This window comes from Tenrec ecaudatus, chromosome 10 (assembly GCF_050624435.1).
Source record: "Tenrec ecaudatus isolate mTenEca1 chromosome 10, mTenEca1.hap1, whole genome shotgun sequence".
NCBI classification, from domain to species: Eukaryota; Metazoa; Chordata; class Mammalia; order Afrosoricida; family Tenrecidae; genus Tenrec; species Tenrec ecaudatus.
In genome coordinates, this window is record NC_134539.1 from 155,862,842 (window position 1) to 155,882,112 (window position 19,271).

The 19,271-nt window shown below is 55.6% G+C and overlaps 1 protein-coding gene across 1 annotated transcript in view; it reads right to left on the reverse strand.

The window, feature by feature from the left end:
- Window positions 1-4,360: 4,360 nt before the first annotated feature.
- TIMP2 (TIMP metallopeptidase inhibitor 2) overlaps window positions 4,361-19,271 on the reverse strand; it is a 45,100-nt gene continuing 30,189 nt past the window's right edge. The window contains exons 2-5 of the mRNA XM_075562307.1: window positions 15,941-16,041; window positions 13,461-13,569; window positions 8,210-8,334; window positions 4,361-6,673 (exon numbers count right to left, since the gene is read on the reverse strand). Coding sequence (XP_075418422.1) covers window positions 6,476-6,673; window positions 8,210-8,334; window positions 13,461-13,569; window positions 15,941-16,041 — 533 coding nt within the window. The 3' untranslated portion in view covers window positions 4,361-6,475. The remainder of the gene's footprint in view (window positions 6,674-8,209; window positions 8,335-13,460; window positions 13,570-15,940; window positions 16,042-19,271) is intronic.

The following is a 19,271-nucleotide window of genomic DNA, read 5'->3' on the forward strand; positions in this document are numbered from 1 at the left end:
TGGAGGCTTTCTACTCCCATAGAGTGACGGTCTCAGGAAAGCACAGGGGCAGTCCTACCCTGTCCTAGAGCAGCGGTTCGCAACGTGTGGGTCGTGACCCCTTTGGGGGATCGAACGACCCTTTCACAAGGGTTGCCTGATTTATAACAGTAGCAAAATGACAGTTAGGAAGTAGCAATGAAAATAATTTTATGGCATATCCCTACAGGGGACAACACTGGAGACAGTGTGGGAATTCCGCCTGATCTGTTCCCACCACACCGAGTCAAAACACTAAGGGCATGGAATAAAACAGCAAGGGGAACAGAGCAATGAAGTCCCCAGGGAATACCAAAAATAGACTTTGGGGCCAGGGCTTGGCACCCCATCAGACTCAACAGGAAAACACTCCTAAAGGACAACAAAGAGTCCTTGAACTAACTACAAGCTTTTCTTTCTTGTTGTTGTGTTTTGTTGTCATTGGCTTGTTGTTTGGCTTTCTTTTGTTGCTAGGTTTTCTCTGTCTTGTTTTTGTGCATGTTATTATCTCCACAGGTCTGTCTAAATAAGATAGGCTGGATGAACAATCTGGAGGAGAAAACAAAAACAATGAGACTGACAATTCTGGGGGACATGGGAGAGGGGGAGGTGGGGGGAAAGGAAGTGGTGTTAACAAACCCAGCGACAAGGGAACAAGTGATCCAAATTGGTGGTGAGGAGGGTAGGAGGCCTGGTAGCGTGTGACCAAGGGTAATGTAACCAAGAGGAATTACTGAAACCCAAATGAAAGCTGAGCATGATAGTGGGACAAGAGGAAAGTAAAAGGAAATAGAGGAAAGAACTAGGAGGCAAAGGGCATTTATAGAGGTCTAAATAAAGGCATGTACATGTGTAAATATATTTCTATATGAGGATGTGGACATAGATCTATGTGCATATATGTATAGGTTTAGTATTAAGGTAGCAGTTGGACATTGGGCCTCCACTCAAGTACTCCCTCAATGCAAGAATACTTTGTTCATTAAACTGGCATTCCATGATGCTCACCTTCCCGACACATTCGCTGAAGACAAGCGGATACATAAGCAAACATGGTGAAAAAAATTGATGGTGCCCGGCTATCAAAAGATACAGCGTCTGGAGTCTTAAAGACTTGAAGGTAAACAAGCAGCCATCTAGCTGAGAAGCAACAAAGCCTACATGGAAGAAGCACACCAGCCTGTGCAATCACGAGCGTCGAAGGGATCAGGTATCTGGCATCACGAGAATAAAAAATCCTATCACTGTGAATGAGGGAGAGTGCGGGGTGGAGACACAAAGCCTATCTGTAGGCAATTGGACATCCCCTTATAGGAGAAGAGTCAGTCAGGGTGCAGTGTAGCAATGATGAAACATCCAACTTTCCTCTAGTTCCTAAATGCTTCCTCCCCCTCCACTGTCATGATCCCAAATCTGACTAGACCAGAGGATGTACACTGGTACAGATAGGAACTGGAAACAGAGGGAATCCAGGGCGGATGATCTCTTCGGGACCAGTGGTGTGAGTGGTGATACTGGGAGGGTGGAGTAGAAAGTGGGTACTGATTACAAGGATCTACATATAACCTCCTCCCTGGGGGATGAACAACAGAAAAGTTAGTGAAGGGAGATGTCTGACATTATAAGATATGACAAAATAATAGTTTATAAATTATCAAGGGTTCATGAGGGAGGGGGGAGCAGGGAGGGACAGGAAAAATGAGCAGATACCAAGGGCTTAAGTGGAGAGACAATGTTTTGACAATGATGAGGGCAATGAATGTACAAATATGCTTTACACAATTGATGTATGCATGGATTGAGATCAGAATTGTAATGAACCCCTAATAAAATGATTTAATTTAAAAAAATTTTATGGTTGGGGGGGTCTCCACATGAGGAACTGTATTAAAGGGTCATGGCATGAGGAAGGTTGGGAACCATTGTCCTAGAGGGTCGCCGTGAGATGGCAGTGAGTTTGTTTTTCTGTTTTAGATTCAAAAGGAGCCCTGATGGCAGAGTGCTATACTAGTTGGGAAGCGAATTGGAAGATCAGCTGTTCAAACCCACCAGCTGCTCCGCCAGAGACAGTGCCTTGAGGGGCTTGTGGCTAAGAGTGGGATTCCTGGGTCCTGTGTCAGTTCTCAGTTTAACTGGTTGGGGTCTGCCACCGTTTCCAGAGCAGCTGCCCCCTTCACCAGCCCCACCAGGTCTGCCCACCACCCGACAGCAAGTACATTTCTTCTTTAAGCAAAATCTAAGTATCAGCCCAGTCAGTGCTGTGAAGTTAAGAACAACTTTTAACTGGTTTAACTTTTAAAATAGAGCGAGCATATTGAGTTGAAAATATGGATAACCCCAACCCTTTTCAGGGTGCAGTTTCTCTGGTCCCACTGTGTGGTTTTCCTCATCCATCAGTTCCAAGTCAGGGGGCTTGTTCTAGATCAGGGGTCAGCAACCGTGTTCCTCCAGCCCCAGGCGGCTCCATGGGGCCATACCTGCGGCCCTGAAGTCCACTAGAAAATGAAGATAAAACGATTCTAGTCCCCTTTTCAGATCATGGTGATTTTCATTTGCTTGTCAAAATATATTTATGGCTCTTGAAGAATTTGGAAATTGTCACAGAGACGGGATCAGCGCTTACGTCGTGAGCTTGCCCACCCACACCCCTTCCAGGTGGCCGGTGTTTCACGTTCTTGAGGGAACCTTGTAGCGAAACCAACAATCATGTCCACAACCCCGCCCCCCCCCCCGCCCCCCGACTGCAAAAGAGCACCTTTCTCTGGAACAAGCAAGGCCTGAGTAAAGCATCAACGATGTGATTTGTTGTTTAAAACACAGTGGATGATCTTAAATGTACCCCCCCTCCTGTTTACAATGACAACATTGTGATAAAACGAACGATCGCTGTAAAAACGCTCGGGTACTGGCTTGAACCCAGAACCTGGGGCGCGGCATTTGCCATACCACTGTCTGCATTTTGCGTACGTTTGAAATGCCCACCATCGTTTGTTGTTTTTTTTTTTATCTCAAAGCCCTGTTTGACGGAAATACCCCAATCCATGCAATGTGTCTGGAGGGTCTGGAGTGCTGGGTGCTGGACACCCCCCCACCCCACCCCACCCCCCGGCCGGCACACTGAGTCAGGTATCCAATTATTGCCCACACGTGCCCAGAGGAACGCCAATGGGCAGAAAGGCAGCTCTACCCGTGGATGGACCTCAACCACGTGATGCTGAGAAAGACATTGAACCCCAAAGACAAGAAGATACCGTTCCTGGGTAATGCCCCCACAGGGGCGTCACAGAGACAGGAAGTAGATTAGTGGGGGTTCAGGAAGGGAGGGTTGATGGTAATGAGGGTTGTGGGGCCTGGGTGGGCTGCCTTGTCTCCCCTCCCCCCCCACCCATGAGTCTTCCGCCCCTGACAGGGCGCAGACACCACCTTCCTCTCTCTCGCTCTCGGTCAAGAACCCCACCTCTCTCTCTCTCTCTCTCTCTCTCTCTCTCTCTCTCTCTCTCTCTCGCCCACCTCCTCGTTTGAACAGTTGAGCCTTCCATCTCTGACAGGTGCAGGCCAGGAAGGGCAATTCCTGCTTCAAAAGGTGTTATGGTATTGGTGATGTCTGGGGTCCCACTTTCCGGTGATAGGCACCACATGATGGGGGTGGGTCCTCATAATCCATCAGGGACGTGAAATAGGTGGCATGGTGTGCTGAGGGACACAGATGTGGGTGTGACAGTGGGGTGTCCTGACAGCCCTCTGGGTACAGTCAGCTCTACTGACCCAGCAGTAGCCAGGCCCACCCCAAGCCCACTGCCTTCGAGCTCATCCTGACCTAGTGACCCCATGTAACCTTTCCATAAAGGAGCAGACAGGTTGGTTTTCTCTTTCTCGCAAGGGGCAGCTGTGGGTCTGAACCGCCAACCTTGCAGTCAGCAACCCGACTATCCAAGATGGTAAAGCCCTGCACCTGGGACACAGCCGCACCACAGAACACCAGCCCTCTCTAATCAGGCTTATTGTCCAGTGACTGAACTGGGCACTGGAGACTTGCCCAGCTGCGTTCCCGGCCCAGGAAGGTCTCAGACATCACGGGCCAGACTAAACACACACACACAGACAGACAGACACACACACACACACACACACACACACACACACAGTACACACTGCCGTCATGGGCCAGACTAAACACACACATACACACACAGACACACACACACACACACACGGTACACACTGCCGTCCCCCGAAACCTTCCTGCGGGGGGGGGGGGGACTGAGGAAGTTCAAAGTTGAGAAAGCTTTACATTACAGCATCCGATATTTTGTTAATAGCCATCCAAGCAAAGATTCGAAAATAGCTATCATGTAAACTTTATTTTAAATACTTTTGAGTTGCTTGCATGAAGGGAGGCGGGAGCAGTGTTTGGAATCTAACACATAAATAAACCACGCCCAAGGGGGGGGCCTCCGAAACTGTACATACACGGCGCAACAATTTCCTGGGGAGGGTGTTGGAGGGGGCTCTGTCCCGCGGCTGCCCCAGCTGTGCGACCGGTCCTGTGTGCTGTTGGGCTCTCTGCTAAGCATGGTGGGGAGCCCCGGGGGGAACCGGCTGGGGGGGCCGCCCGGGTACTTGCAGAGCTCAATCCAGAGGCCCTCCACCTCCGCAGCCTGCGACCCTGGCGCTGCATCTGCTTCGGGTCAGAGGCTGCCACGGTGCCGAACATGTCACCTTTTTTGTCTTTTTAATTATTAAAAAGAAAAGAAAAAGAAAAAAAGTGCAAGTCTGACACCTACCGAGGGTAGTAAGACACAGGGCACAGGGACAGTTACAGCGGGTCTCACATACTAAACACCAACCGCGGCGCTCACAATGGACAGTAACCCAGCGCAGACAAGAGAAAATGTCACGGATGGTTTCACCCTATAGGAAGCAGACGGGGCGGGACTGTTACACTGGAGCGACTGGAGTCTGCGGGCATCGCGGGACACCTGATGAGCTCTCCAACACTGTCCAGCGCAGAAATGTCCTGGGGAGCATGGGTCCCTGGTGTGTCCCCGAGGAGGGAAGACACGGGTCCCAAGCAGGCCCCGGGGCAGAGAGTGGCAGTAGGGGGTCTCGGAAAGGCCTTGAAGGTCAATGCAGGATGGAGCAGGCTTAGGAGAAGGTCCTCTCACAGGCCGCCTGCCCATGTTGTGTGTGTGTGTGTGTGTGTGCAGTGCGCGCGTGCGTGTGCGTTTATGTCCTGCGCATGCGTCCTCAGGACATCTCACATCCCTCCCACTCTGGCCCGGGCTGGGCACTTGTGCCTCGCCCGTTGGCATCAGGGTTGTCTTTCTGGGAGCAGGTGGAGCCCTCTTACTCCTGGGGCAGTCCTTGTCTTATGGGAAGTAGAAGCAACTGGGCCCCACCTGAGGGTCCCTCGTCTATAGCAGGGCTGTTTCTGAAAGCAGGCCATGGGGTGGGGATGAGGGTGGGGGCTGGCTGCCCAATGGGAACAGCCGCCTTCCTCCCAAACCTTTTCCTGGGGGCAGGGGTGGGGCGGGGGCTGCATAATGCCCTTAGCTAATTTGGGGTGGGCAGCGAGGGGCGGCCCCAAATGAAGATGATGCTGAGCCTAGGCCATGTGCTGGGACGGGCGCCCTCCTGGGCTGTCAGGGGGCCCAGCAGGACTGGGGTGTTCACGTCCTCAGAACGTGCAAACTGGGTGCCTGGTACCCAACCCAGGCCGAGCCAAGCCCTGCTGCTCTGGTGGGGACCTGGCTCCGCAGATGTGGGAAGAATAGGAAAGTGGGCCCAGAGGCCCAGAATTTAATTCTATGGTCCCCAAGGGTCCCTTTACGACCCTGCCCTGGGAGCAAGCTCAGGCAGGTTCCCAGGGGATCTGTGTATGGGTGTGTATATGTGTATGTGGGGGGAAGGAGGGGTCCCCACAGCCGCAAGCTCCTCATTGAGGCTCCAGGTGAAATCCTGCCCTTGATGGGATTGGGGCACTTTAGAGGAGGTCCGTCTCCTGGATTTGGGGGTGTTGAAGGGCGGGCACTGGCGAGGGGTGGGGACTGCTGCTCTGGGGACACGAAAGGGGCAGGGCGAGGAAGCTGCAGGAAACGAGGGACACGCCCCTCTCAAGACGAAAGGGACCTGGTAGACCTGCTACACAGTCTCATGACGACCCTCAAAAATTTCTGCAAAATGCCCGTTCCCAGGCCAGGGAGGCCCCAATGCGGGCCGGGTCAACGCTGACCCGGTGCCAAGGTGGCAGTGGAGGGGATGTCGGAGGACGGAGACGCTTAGGGAAGGGGCTCGGCCCGGGGTGAGACCCCCGCCCCCTCCCCCTGCAGACACACAGCTGGGCAGAAAAGGGAAAGGGGGCCGCAGCCCCAGCCTTGTCCTGCTGCTCCCAGGAAGGTGTGGGCTCAGGCCAGTCTGAGGCCCTGGGGGCTCCTCCTTGGCCCAGGTGGGGCGCCGCTTACGGGTCCTCGATATCGAGAAACTCCTGCTTGGGGGGCGCGCTGCCACGGTACCAGGCACAGGAGCCGTCGCTCCGCTTGATGCAGGCGAAGAACCTGGCCTGGTGGCCATTGATGCTCTTCTCCGACACCCAGTCCATCCACAGGCACTCGTCCGGCGAGGACACGTAGCACGGGATCATGGGGCAGCGCGAGATCTGGGGGGGGGTTGGGGGGGGAGAGGGGATGGGGCTCAGGCCACCGTAGTTAATCCCTGCAGGTCTGGTGGGCACTGGGAGGGTTGATTCCCGGTATGGAGAATTCGGGCAGGGGGGCTGGAACTGGAGGCTCTCCAGAAACCCCCTCCCCAAAGCAGCAGCAGGTGCTGCCTGAGGGCGGGGCAGGGTCCAAGTGGAGGTAGGGGGCTATGCAGTTGCCTCCAGTGTGCCTCTCTCCCTGCCTGCTACCCCTACCCCCCGTCAACAGGGACTTTCCCACTCTTGGCCCATGACCTTGGCTCCGGCTTAGCTCCAACTCCCATAGGCTCAACACCACCCCCACCAATAACAATGCTGCCATTAGGCGCCATCAGGTTGGCCGCAACCCTGTGCACGGCAGCACGGACCCTTGAGTTCCACAGGGTGAATATTGGGAAGTAGATGATCAGGCCTTTCTTCCTCCTCTGACTTAGTCTGGAAGCTCTGTGGAAGCTGTTTAGCATTATAAACACACGTAAACTTCCCCTGACAGACGGGACTCAAACCCAGGTCTCCTGCATGGAAGGCAAGGGTACTACCACTCGCACACCACTGGTCTCAAGAGGCTAAAGAACCTTGAACTTTTGGGGAGTCAGGGCTGCTGGGAAGTGAGCTGAGGGGCGGATGTGGCCCCCAATGCCCAGAACAGCCTTCCACCAACAGGGTGAGGCCCGGCACCTTCTGGTCCAGAGCCCACTATGGGGTGCCTGGTCCCAGGAATGCCATGTGTGCTGGGTGGGGTGTGGTGGGGATGGGAGGCTCTTGGGAGATGACAGAATCTGGTTTGGGTGGCTATGCCCGCTCCACCTCCTCTGGCTGGCTTTTCTCATCCTGTAAAGAGTTATGGTCTGGGAAGCCTACAGGGGCAGTTCTGCCCTGACCCATGGGGTCACTGGCAGTCGGCGTGGACAGGATGGCAGGGAGTCGGGATTATGGCCTCCATTTTGCCTTTCAAACCACCTGACCGCCTCTGTCGGGATATTTTGTCCCTGCATGTCCCCTCCATGGTCTCTGGTTTTGTCTCCATGGCTCTGTCCTCAGTCTGGTGAGCTGGTTGGAGTTTTAACCTTGCTTTAAGTGGGTTTGCCTTCTGGGTGGTGTGCGGGCCAGTCTTGAGAAAGGGGAATATGGTGGGAGTGGCTGGGATGCCGGCCCAAGTGTAATGGCCCCCTGTGGGAGGGGCCCTCAAGCACCATTTCACTCTTGCCCCACAGTGCCCCATTGACGAAAGGGGGAAATGAAGCCAAGGGAATCAGAGATTGGGGTAGGGTGGGGAGGAGCCTTTCCAAGCCCCCCAGCAGACTGTAGGCCACCCCACCCCCATTCCCATAGCCCAAGGGACCTCAGGGCTCAGGGCCCACCTTCACCCTAGCCCCTTCCTAAGTCAGGACCAGGAGAGAGAAGCCCTCTATCCAGACAGGAGCCACCACCCAGCTGTACCCGGGACGCCTCTGGCAAGTGTGTGTGGTGGGGTGGGCAGGGGTGGGCAGCACTTACCTTGCACTCGCAGCCCATCTGGTACCTGTGGTTCAGGCTCTTCTTCTGGGTGGTGCTCAGAGTGTCCCAGGGCACGATGAAGTCACACAGGGTGATATGCATCTTGCCATCTCCTTCCGCCTTGCCTGTGGGGAGAAGGCACCCAGCTCAAGGCCAAGCACACTTCCCCGGGGCCAAGGGAGTGGGGGACCCAGGAGTGGAATTGCAAACATCCGCTGTGGGGTGTGTGAGGGAAGCAGGGTACAACCCAGGGGGGAGCCGCCTGCTTCCTGCTCGCATGCCGACAAGCCCCCTACTCACCCACAGCAGCTCACACCCACCACCAGTGAGCGGGCTCCCACTCAGCCGCCCGGCAGGATGGAGCAGAGCCACCCTGTGGGTCCCAGGGCGACCAGTCTTTCGTCTTTCTCCTGCAGACAGCTGATGCTTGAATTGAGAATTCCTTATGTTGGGGCCCACTGTTGTGGCCACTGTGCCCCCTGTTGTGGCCACTGTGCCAATCCACCCCAGTCAGGGCCTTCCTCTCCTTCGCCAAGCCTGGTGTCCTTCTCCTGACAACACGACCAAAGTACACGGGACCAAGTCTCGCCATCCTCGCTGCCATGGTACCCTCCGGCTTGGCTTCCTCCCAGACCGGGCTGCTACTGCCTGGCACCTTGATTTCAATCCAACGCTGGCTCACGGCCATCGAGTCCATGCCAACTCATGGCCACCCTCTGGGACAGGGCAGAACTGACCCTGTAGGTTTCCGAGACTGGAACTCTTCTCGGGAGTACAAAGCCCCGTCGTTCTCTTGTGGAGCAGCGGGTGGTTCCAAGGTGACCTCGTGGTTAGCAACCCAAAGTGTTAACTGGCAGGCAGGAAGATAGAGGGGCTTGTCTCCACCGTATGGCTACACTAAATGACAATTAGCTGGCCCTGCCACAACACAGGGGGTTAGAAACCTATGGGGGGAAGATCCAAAGCTGGGCGTGCGCAGACCAAGGTCACTGAGGCCTGATGATGGTCAACCAGGGCATGCGTACTAGGAACTACCAACATACGTCACACATGCACCTGAACTCAGCCACTAGGAACGGCCAATACCCTCAGCCACGCCCCTCATGCAGGGGTAGGAGGGGCTAAAACGCTGAGAACTGGGGCAGGTGCCCCCTTTTCAGTTCCGTCCATCTTTTTGGCTCGAAAAATCTTGCATGGACGGCCCTAGATGCTTTCCAGATACAGCGTCTACTATCTAAGACTATTACCGAAACTTCCCTTTCCCTCATAAAAATTCCTTGGTTTTGCAAAAGTGCTTCTGCCACGTGGGGAAAACTACCCCAGAAACCTAACAGAACCCTGACACCACTGGGGCTAATTGAACCAGGAGTGTTCATCCAAAGCTCTCCAAGCCTTTGCCTCTGAGTTGTAGAGTCATTGGAAAAATTACAAATAGGAAAATATACTTAGAATGCAATTGGCGAGAATAACCAAAATAATTTGGCGGGAGTATGGGGGTGGAATTGACGTCTCATGCCTGGAAGGGCCCTTTCTGGAGCTTATGCTGGTGGCCGGCCAAGAAACAAAAAATGTGCCTCGTAGGACTTGCTTGATTCCAACAACATCACCCACGGAGGACAGGTTCCAGTGGATCTTCCACACGAAGACAGACTAGGAGGAAAGGCGTGGTGACCACCTTCTGAACATCGGTGGCTCACAATGGGATGTGGTCAATGACTTGCGCAGTGAGGCCAGCACAGGGCTGCGGGGGAGTACTTTGTTGCATTGTAAGTGTAGGTTAGCTGGGCTTGAGGGAAACTAGCAACAATGTTTCTATTAACAGGATGGCGGCTGTTACAGAGATGTCCTCAGCGAGGGCAGGACTCGTACTGTAGGTCTGGAAGACCCACGACTGTACCCACAGAAGGGCCCCTGGGAATGGGGCTGCAGGCCCGCCTGCCTTGCCCCAACTAAAGCTCACTGCCATTGAGTAGATGCTGACTCATAGCAACCCTATAGGGCAGGTTCCAGAGGCTGAACCGTTTATGGGAGTAGAAAGCCTTGTCAGTGTCTGGCAGAGTGGCTAGTGGCTATGAACTGCTGACCTTAAGGTGAGCAGCCCAGTGGGTTACCCACCCTCTAGGCCACCTCCCCCTTCCCTTACTAAGAGCATTTGCGCTTGCAGTTTGGCCAGGCAGCCGCTAGAAGGCAGTGCAAGAGACAGCGCTAGGAGCCAAGGCCAGGGCTCAGGACCCGCTGGCACGGAGTGGAGTCCGGCTATGAGTGACCTTGGAGGGCAGCGCACAGGCTCCCGGAGGTTTCCGAGGCCGTCAGTCTTCGCAGAAGCAGGCGGCCTCACCTTTATCCCTTAAGCAGCAGGTAGGCGTAACCCTGAGCGTTGGCCCAGCAGCCCATTACTTAACCCACTGTGCCACCAGGGCTCTTGGTCCCTATGAACCAGCCCAAAGGAAGAGGTGGAAAACTGGAAGCCCTGGATTTAAGGAGGTGCTAGGGCCCTGCACCAGGAGCCCTGGTGGCACAGTGCTTGCCCACTGGGCTGAGATTCGCAAGGTCCGAAGTTGGAAACCACCAGCCGCCCCCAGGAGAAAGATGAGGCTTTCTAATCCTGTGAACGGCTACAGCGTGGGAAACCGAGAGGGGCAGTTCAATCCTACCCCGTAGGGTGGCTGGGAGTTGTCATCGACTCGATGGCTGTGAGGGTTCTAGGATCCTGCAGCATGGGAGTCTGCCCCCTCAGGTGGCACAGACAGTGCCCACGAAGTCCACTGCAACCCAAAGCAGCCTCCCAGGACAGAGCGGCACAACCTCTGAGGGTTTTCTGGGCTGGTCAGTGTTAAAGAAGTGGACAGCCAGACCTTTCTTCCGCAGAGCCCCCTGCTCCCCGCTGGGTTAGGACCACTCGCCTTTGGGTTGGCAGCCTCGCACCTAACCATTGCACCACCGGGTATTCTTATAAATGAAATAAAACAATGAAAAAATCTAGCAAATGCAAAAACAAAACAAAAAACAACTTCACTGCTATCGATTCAGACTCTCAACCCGTAGCAGTTACGTAATCTGTCAACTTGGAAAGGCGTGGAGTCTAGCCTGTCAATCAGTTTACAGCCAAGGAGGCCTCAGTGTGGGCATGGCCTGCTCCTGAGGGTTCTGGGAACTCCTGTTTTCCTCCCTGGAGGACACACTCTCTCTGCCACATACTGCTATTGACAAGCCACATGGAGACACATGGATGTGTCTCCAGAGCCCTGGAGCTGGAGGAGTCACGTGGAGGCCCACGCCCGTGCTGAGATCCTTCCACTGCCACTGGACCCACAAGACTTTCTACCCACTGGCCTGTGATCTTCCTGCATTTGGCATCATTGCAAGGAAAAATTGGACTTTATGAACTAGTATTAGACATATGGGGTAATATTGGACTTACGGATTTGATCTGGACTGGGCTAGGATGTTTCTCTATGTACAATTGCTCTTTCATAGACAGCTCTCTCTTGTATACATATGCATGTCCATGGATTCGTTTCTCTAGTCTACCCAGACTAACACATGACCCTAGAGCCCTGGTTATGCAGTGGCCCCATGAGCCCGTGCATGGCCACGCCGAGTGGGTGCGTGGTCCCGTGGACTCTGCACCCCTCACACCTCCCTCCTCCTCCTCATCGTCATGGCGTGGGCACTGTCAGACGACCATTCCCTGGCAGGTGGTCTTGAGCTCAAACTGCTATTTCTTCTGATTGCTTTTCCTGAAATCACGGCACCTGGGCTGCCAGACAGGACCGTCACTTTAGAAAACGGTCCTCAACAAGTTAAACTTCAAATGCAATGCCTGGGGCGTGGGGGTTGTTAGGTGCCAGCCAGTCACCCCTGCCACCCAGCAACCCTGGGGACAAGAGGACAGAACCCAGCTGCCCACTGCTGGGCCGTCCCACAGTCGTCGTCACCTCGGCGCCCACTGTTGCAGCCACTGTGGCCATCCATCTTGTCGGGGGTCTTCATCATATCCTCCGCTACCTTTCTACTTGGCCAAGCAGGACGTCCTTCCCCAGGGGCAGGTCTCTTCCGACAACGTGTCCAAGCACGTGAAATGACGTCTTTCTTTCCATCCTTGCTTTTATGGAGCGCTCCGGATCTCCTTCCTCCAGAATAGAGGTTCTCCAGGCGGGCTGCGGTTCCTTCGGTGCTCGCCACTCCCGCCGCACAGAAATGACGCGTGGACCCCTGAGGAGACCTGCCCGGATGTCCACAAGAGCATCCTCCCAAATGGCCCCCGGGGAAGCAGCCCAGATGTCCACCGGCTGGAGAAGGGCAGATGCAGAGTGGCCGATTATCCGAGCGGTGGAGCGGCACGGATCGGAAGTGATGCTCTGACCTGTGTTCCCACGTGGATGGACCTCGGCCACGCGATATTGAGAGAAAGCAGCTAGACACCAGAGAGCTCAATCGGCCCACTGGGCCAATGGCTTCGGAGTGGCTGAAATGCCCGTGATGGGACTTGCATGCCAGGGAAATTGATCAAAGGAAGCAAGCTAATTAAAAAGCAAACCAAGACGACAGGGTGCCATTCCTGGGTGACGCCCCAAAGGGGCAGAGAGGGGGCTAGTGGGGCTCAGAGGGGGGTGGTAGTCAATGGGGAAGGGGTTCGTTTTGGTTGTGGTGACAGTGCTGTCACGTGGACTGTGGTGATGGCCACACAGATCTGCGACCGGGCTGCAAAGTCATGGAATGGCACCCTTCATGCGGACCGTGGCTGTATGGGAATGAAGCCCTCAATAAAGCCAAGAAAGAGCCACGGATGTTCATTAACAAAGCCTGCGATGGCCACCCACGAGGAAAAGCCCTCTTCTCCTGGGGGAGTGGACAGAGGGTGGAGACCTCCTGAGGGTGTGTGACAGAGAAACCCCAGGGAGTGTTTGCTGGGTCTGAGCTCGGGTGGAAGGAGGGAGGGAGGGTGTCAGCCACGGGGCCTTTCCTGTACACAGCCCCACCCACTCACTGGACTGGCCTCCACAGTGACCTCTCTCCAACCCCCTGACCCAGGCCAACCGCTCCACCACCCTGGGCCCGCAACACCCTTGGGTCTCTAAGCCTGTCTTCCTCTCTGCACATTGAATGACTCACTTCCACGTCTCCTCATGAATACAGCTCATCTTGCATTTTCAATCATGGTTCTTCCCGTCCCCCCACCCTGGGAATACGTGTGCCACCACAGCTGCCTGGGGGAGGGGCGCACACGTGCGCACATACACACACACACCTGCAATGAGGTACTCCTTCTTGCCTCCAACGTCCAGTGAGACCCCACACACGGCCGAGGATGGGGCTGTGAAGATGACCTCGATGTCCTTCTCAGGTCCCTTAAACATCTGGAGGAGAGAGGACAGGGATGGGAAGCATCAGCAGATGGACTGTCTGGTCAGAGGTAGCGTTCCCACTTGACCTTGACCAGGCGGCCCAATGGCTGTCCCTATTCCAAAGACTCAGCAGGGTGGGTGTGACAGTCATCAGATGGGGGTCTTTCTCAGAGCCCACACCTGAGGATGAAGTCATTTCTGAGCCCTTGAGGGGAGGGGCTGCGTGGTTCCAGGTGATTCTGACCCAACCTGGAAACTGCTGAAAACCAGTTTCAAAGTGGTGGTTCGGACTCATGGGTGAGAACCCAGGGCTGCAGTCAACTGGGCTCCATCAGTTTTCCAGGACGGATGTTTTTGGCAAGTTGATGATCACCGGGCCTTGCTTTCAGGGTACCCCTGGGTAGCCTCAAACCTCCAATCTTTGGGTCAGTAGCTGGGGCCATTCGAGGAAGAGAGGACCCTCTGTAGGCTCCCCGGTCTTGGTTGCTTGCCTGGGCTGGGAGTGGAGAGGGGCACGGTGGGTTGGACTCATCCATAGTGTGGTGGTGGGGGGGGAGGGGGGTGCTGAGGGGCACAGCAGTCAGTAAAGTGAGAAAACCACAGGGGGGCATAAGGTGCACTCCTGCTGCCTCCACTGGAGGGCGGAACCAGCAGGTTGGCAAGGAGGCTGGAGGCCCACGGGAGGTGTGTGTACGGCATGTGTTTTGTGCTTGGGAGCAAGAGGAAAGCTGGTGAAATACTGACTGTTGTAACTACTACCGAGTTACAAAGCTGTCTCTCCACTCAGAGTCTAAGGATTTCTCTGCCCCCTGCCCCTCCGCCACCCCGCAGACCAATGAGTTATTGTCCACAACAGGAGCACTGCCCCATGGGCCCCACCTGTGGGTCCCCCTCTTCCAATTTCCCCACCCATGCTCTTCCAAGGGCCTGTGTCCCAAGTTAAATTCTGACACCCTGGTTTGCAACGAGCTCTGGATGGCAGCCTCAAACCAATCTGCAGCTCCCCCATAGATCAAGCCTCCATTGAATCCCTTCTGATCACCAACCACAGAGGTGGACAGTCTGGCCCTCGGGCAGAGTGCCTTGGGCAGTGGGTTGCCTCTATCCCCTCCAGCTAGACCCACCCCACCCCCGAGAAGGGCAGTCTCTCTCTTAGGGGATCTGCATCAGTGTGTCCTTGATGGAGGTCATTGTGCTGGGGAAAGTACAGGGGGACACTTGATGGTGAATCATGCCCTATCAGTCTCTCCTGGACTGCCAGGGTCAGAGGGCAGGCCCTGGAGCAATCATGTAAACCCTTCTATGTAACCAGTATGTGTGCCCACCATGGTCCCATCTGTCTGTGGGGTCCGTGATACACTGATCTGCCACCAGCCCTGCTTTTGCATGTTTCCTCTGCTCTTCCCTGCACACCCCACACCCCGTTTTTTCTGTTTTCCGATTATGAATCCTTAGAGTCCACTTGCACCTTATGTTCATGGTCTCCTTCCTCCAGGTGATGTGTGGGTCTTTGTGTTGGTTTTGTCTCTTTTGAAATGTCATAAACGGTCTCCTTAAATTATACTTGAGACGGGGTACCCTAAAACAAGCTTCAGCCTCTCTCGTACTCTCTGGTTAGCCGTCAGTTTTGTCCCAGAGTTGTCGAGTAGGAACGAGTCATAGAAACTAACTGCCACCCCCCACAGCTCCCTGAGTCTGTGGCCCTCGGATTCCAACCCACCTCCTCCCCACTTGAGCCAGCCCAGTTCCTCCTTCAGTGCCCAGGCTGCGCCTCCATTTCTCCCAGAAGACTGCCTCTCACATCGCCAGCCCACAGGAAGGGCCCTGCTCTTCGGAGTCAGAGTCCACGAGGTCAGGCTAAGCCGCCCGCTGCCGTGTGGCGGTACTCAGTTCAAGGTTCCTCACGTCAACTGTGGGCACCCAGAGGCAACCACGTCGTCCACACCAGTCACCTCCGAAGCCCCGAAGCCTCATAGCCACGTAGAAGCACTCTCGGGACATTCCAGAATTCCTGACTAGGAGCTGAGGTGGTCCTACTGAATGACGATCCATTGGACTTGAGATACAGCATTTCTGAAGTGACCTGGGCCCAGGGGCGAGTCCCACCAGCTCTCCGTTCATTCATTAGCGAAGGAAGACTGGCCCCCTCAGGTGGAAGTAGGGCTGTGGACTGGGACCCAGTATCCCCTAGAGCAGTGGTTCTCAACTTCCTAATGCCGCGACCCTTTAATACAGCCCCTCAAGTTGTGGTGACTCCCAGCCATAAAATTATCTATGGGTGAACCCTGTGAAAGGGTCATTTGAACCCCCTCAAGGAGTCGCGACCCACAGGTTGAGAACCATTGGCCTAGACCAAGCCTCCCTGCACACCCGCCACCAGTACCTTTATCTGCTTGATCTCATACTGAATCCTTTTGATGGGATTGCCATAGATGTCGTTGCCGGAGTCCACCTCCTTCTCGCTGACCGCTTTAGCCCGGATCACTGCAGGGCGCAAACACATGAGCGCTGGGTTAGGGGGCAGTTTCCCACAAAGGCCTGATCGGAGGCGTAGCCAGGCCTCCGGGCCTGCAGGGGGCGCCAGAGAGGCAGAGGGGAGCCTGTGCCTCAGCCATTATTGTTGAGGTTCTTCTATCCACCCTGGGGCCGCAGAGTCAGTCCTGTCCAGTAGGGCTCCCTAAACTGTCCCTCTCTGTGGCTGTACAGTGCCAGCGCTGGTGGTGGGTGGGTTCGAACTGCCAACCTTTGGGTGCCGAACTGCGGTGCCACCAGGGCCCCTTAGCCCTCCCCTGAAACAAACAGACTGACACACCCCAAGCCCACAGCTCTCGAGTCGATTCTGACTCACAGTGACCTCACACGCCAGGATCCGGTTTTCTAGGCATATTTGGGGAAGCAGGCAGCCGGGGATCCCCGCCCTCCATGAGGAGGCTGGGGGTTGGGGCCGGCAGCCTTCAGTTAGCAGCCAGGCACTTACCCGGCCCATAACAACCTCAAGACCGCACCCTCTCTTCTCCCAACAGCACTCATCTTTCTCCTGCACATTGGCTGCACAAACTGCTGTCCCTGCATCTAAACTCACAGCCACCGAGTCGACGTCCACACATGGCGATCCCATAGAACCGGGCAGAACCACCCCTGTGGGTTTCTGAGACTGTTACTCTATACGGGAGTAGAAAGCCCCCTGTCTTTCTCCCGAGGAGCAGCTGGTGATTTCAAAGGGCTGACCTTGCAGATCACAGCCCGACGTGTCACCACTGCACACACCACCAGGGCTCCCCACCCCTCATCTGAGGGCTTCCGCACGGTACCTGTCACCTCCCCACCGAAGGCCCAACCCAGAGGCCGCTGGTCGGCACCCCACCCCCAACTCCCCCACCAATTCTTCAACCAGAACTCTCCCCACCTACAGTGGCCGAAGCCCCAGGCCCGTCCTTCCCAGGAGCCCGAGGGGTGTCTCTGCAGTCGAGGGAGTGGGCACTGACCTGCCGGGGGCTGCTCTGCTCAGGCAGCACATGGGCCCTGGGTGGGCTGGGTACATTCCTGCAGCAGAGTCTCCCGGGGCCAGACACAGCCCACAAAGGGAGTGCACATCAGAGAGCCCAGTCTGATCCTTTACTTTAGGACCCATGTGCCCCCCACGCCCCCAACTCCATATAGGAGTCTACTGCCCAACAGCAGGGTTGTCACCCACCTCTTCACATTTAGGGTTGGGGTCTAACATCTAAAGGAAGGTCTGCCCTCCTGAAAGTCGTCCGGGAACACGTCCTACAGATGCCTCGTCACACCACCTATGCTAGCAGGGTCTCGCAGAGGGTAAGTTGTGGGCTGCTAACTGCCAGGGCCAGCGGCTCAAATCCCACAGCTGCCCCAAGGAAGAAAGATGAGGCAGGCTGCTTCCATAAAGATGGCCAGTCTGGGGAAGCCCTGGAAGCTGTTCAACTCCATCCCAAAGGCTGCTCTGAGTCAGTGTGGGCTCGGCGGCAAATTCGAAACTCACTGCCATCGAGTTCATTCCGATTCACTGCGATACAGTAAGGTCGCCCAAGACCCGACAGGACAGGCTGGAACTGCCCCTGCCGGTTTCCAACACGGAGTAGAAAGCCTCATCTTTCTCTCTCGGAGCACGTGGTGGCTTTGAACTGCTGACTTTGGGGTTAGCAGCCTCATGTGTAACCCACTGTGCAACCAGGGCCCCACGCAGTGGGTGTTTGTTCTATCCGGGCAGCAGTGAGGAAGGATGAGGATGGTTGGGGTAGTCTACAGGCCAAGCTGGCCCAGCTCAGAGACAGGCATCAAGGACACAAATCAAACAGAAAGTGCTCCTGGACCCACAGTGACCAAAGAGGAAGAAGGAGGGGAAGAGGGCAGGCTGGAAAGATTCCAGAATGTGCCGGAATGTTCGCTGGAGCCAGAGGCCGCTGATGGGGTCGGGCACCCAGGGCTTTCTGCTGGCAATTAAGCCGGGCCTCTACTCCACTCCCAGACACCCAGCAGCCCAGCAGCCCTTCCCAGGGGCACTTGGGCTGGGCAGGCCCTTCCTCTTTTCATTCCAAGGCTCATTAGAGTAGCAGGGTGACTGTGCATGGCTCTAAAAGCTTTGCCTTCAAACCTGACCCATCAAGGTCACTCTGGGTGAGAGATCTGTGCAAACAGAAAGATGGTAAACCAGGATGCAGGAAGACATGGCAGCCCCAACCCCACCCTACCCACCGCAGCCGCCAAGCCCAGTCCCACACTGGATGACAGACTAGACCAGCTTACAGACGTTCCTTGGCTCGCAGTGAGAATTGGATAAAGGTTGACCGAGCACATGGCTAGTTCTGCATTCAACTCAACACACATCCAGCTTCAACTCAGCCATCGCATCCCCTCAAGGCAGCCCCTCACAGCGCCCACTGGCCCCTCCTGGAAAACAGTGTCTGGGACGCTCAGGTGCCCATAGGTCAGCTGATGGTCGGCAGACAAAGCATCCTGGCTCCAGCTGGGGCCACAGGGGTCTCAGTGGCCTTTTTTGAAAACGTCAGCAAAGGAAGAACTGGTATACTCAAGGGGGAGTGGGTAGACAATGATGACAGGGAGCCCCTTTCCCTAGGCTCCCAGATGCTTGTGGGAGGTGGGGGAGGCAGGTAGAAGCTGCGAGCAATCCCCACCCCCAGCCTGTCTTCAGGACATAGAAGTTCTGGTTCTCTGAGGTGTACAAATGCTGGGTGGGTGGGGTGGGGTCCTGTGGGTGACTCGGCACAGGGAAGGATAGGGACGCACTGGTCCCAGCACCCAGACACAAAGTCACACACACACACACACACACAGTGTGGTCCCTGCCTGGGGCTGGGCCAGCACACACAAAGTCAACGGGTTCATCAACTTGCCACCGGGCATGTTGAATGATGCTGCGGTCCAGTGCTGTCCAGCTGACTCTGACTCACGGCCACCCATGACAGGCCACCCCCACTCCTGCCCCCCAGGCTTCCAGGAGAGTGTGAACTGGCAACCTTTCTATAGCAGTCGAGTGCTGAACTGATGCACCACCATCGGCACTCCAATGGTGAGAGCCAGGACACTGTTCTGACTCTCAGTCCACACCAAAGGCAAGAGGTGGCCTGGCCGACCCCAGAGCTGGGCTGGGGAGGTCTTTCTGGCATGCACAGCACCTCCTGTGGAGCGTTCCCTCCCTCCAGAAGAGAAGACAGATGATGGTCAGGAAGATAGTG